We start from the raw sequence: 1,208 nt of genomic DNA, 5'->3' as shown, positions 1-1,208 counted from the left end.
GAACCACTGGAGCTACCCAGGGTTGACGATTAGCCAAAACAACAGGGCTAGTAGGCACCTGTGTCGATTCCTCACTTACCTCTCGAGCCGCCCGCAACGGCACGCCGGCCGAGCAGTCAGCATTGCTGGCAATCGGGACTGAAGTCAACCGATTGTTGGGACGCGAAAGCCCCCACCGAACCAAAGGAAAAACGACACCGAAAAAGAAAGCAATTGGCATCACCCACATGAAGTGTACTTGTTCGAAAACGTTCCACTTCAATGCGGTGAGCACGAGCACAAGAGGGAAAAAGCGAGCCGGTTCTTGATGAACTTGAGATGGCATTGCGGAAAGAGGAGGAACCATTACCATGGAAACAAGGCCAACTTAAATACACTCCCGCCCACACAGTCCCATTTCCCCCCCCTCTCGATCTCACTTTGCAAATGGGGCGTTACCAAACCAACTTAGGTGTAGAATTGCGTGTAGATTACGATAAAGTAGTTTATTTCAATAAAAGGTTTGATTGGGAAGGAAATGGACCCATCAAGATTCCATAGCAACCATAGTGCAGATTGCCCGTCTTCCTTGATTCCTCTTGACACTTGGCGTGTTATTAACTCTTTTTCCGTGTATAATGATGCGTTCGTTTTGAAAGTATAGTTTATTATAATAAAGAAGGGTTGTTTGGGATGCGGATGAGTGCGTCAAGGCTGTATAGCTACCACACCATATGAATGAAAGTGTCTCTCGAATCAGGTTATGAGAGTTGATACGTCGTCTACAGGTACTTTCAGATGTAGCGATAATTCTCGTTCTCATAAAGGCGCTATAGTTATCTTTTAAAACTTCGAGTAATGATCCATCATCATGTACAAGTGTGCCATTGTGACCAGAATAGGAAATGCAGCATGGCCTGTGCTCCACACGTTGCTATCCAAATCACACCCCGCACTGTAATGAGCTCTTAGGTTGTTGCAGGAACTGGAGGATGATGATTGCATTGGGTAATATCGGTTCATTGTACACAAACATCCAGTGATAAAGAAGTCACCCATTGTGACAATATCACGCAAATACCACAATTGGTGGGATGACTACATACTTGGTGGATGGGTCACACATGTTATTGGTTGGTCTAAATCCAGGAGTCGATCTGCATAAGAACGCACGGGCCTAATCGACGCCAAATCCCGATCATAGTACGATCATGGATGGCTTGATTACG

The 1,208-nt window shown here is 45.8% G+C and overlaps 1 protein-coding gene across 1 annotated transcript; it reads right to left on the bottom strand.

Moving 5' to 3' along the window:
• O0I10_010777 (uncharacterized protein) lies at positions 1–325 on the bottom strand (the record flags this gene model as incomplete). Its single annotated transcript, XM_058490752.1, has 2 exons — positions 1–12; positions 80–325. Coding segments are annotated over 2 exons (258 nt in total), but the record flags the coding sequence as incomplete, so codon positions are not given.
• Positions 326–1,208: the final 883 nt, after the last annotated feature.

This window comes from Lichtheimia ornata, assembly GCF_029851405.1.
Source record: "Lichtheimia ornata isolate CBS 291.66 chromosome Unknown scaffold00076, whole genome shotgun sequence".
In the NCBI taxonomy this organism is placed as follows: Eukaryota; Fungi; Mucoromycota; class Mucoromycetes; order Mucorales; family Lichtheimiaceae; genus Lichtheimia; species Lichtheimia ornata.
Note: the sequence above shows the minus strand (reverse complement) of the source record. Positions and strands in the feature narration are given on the sequence as shown.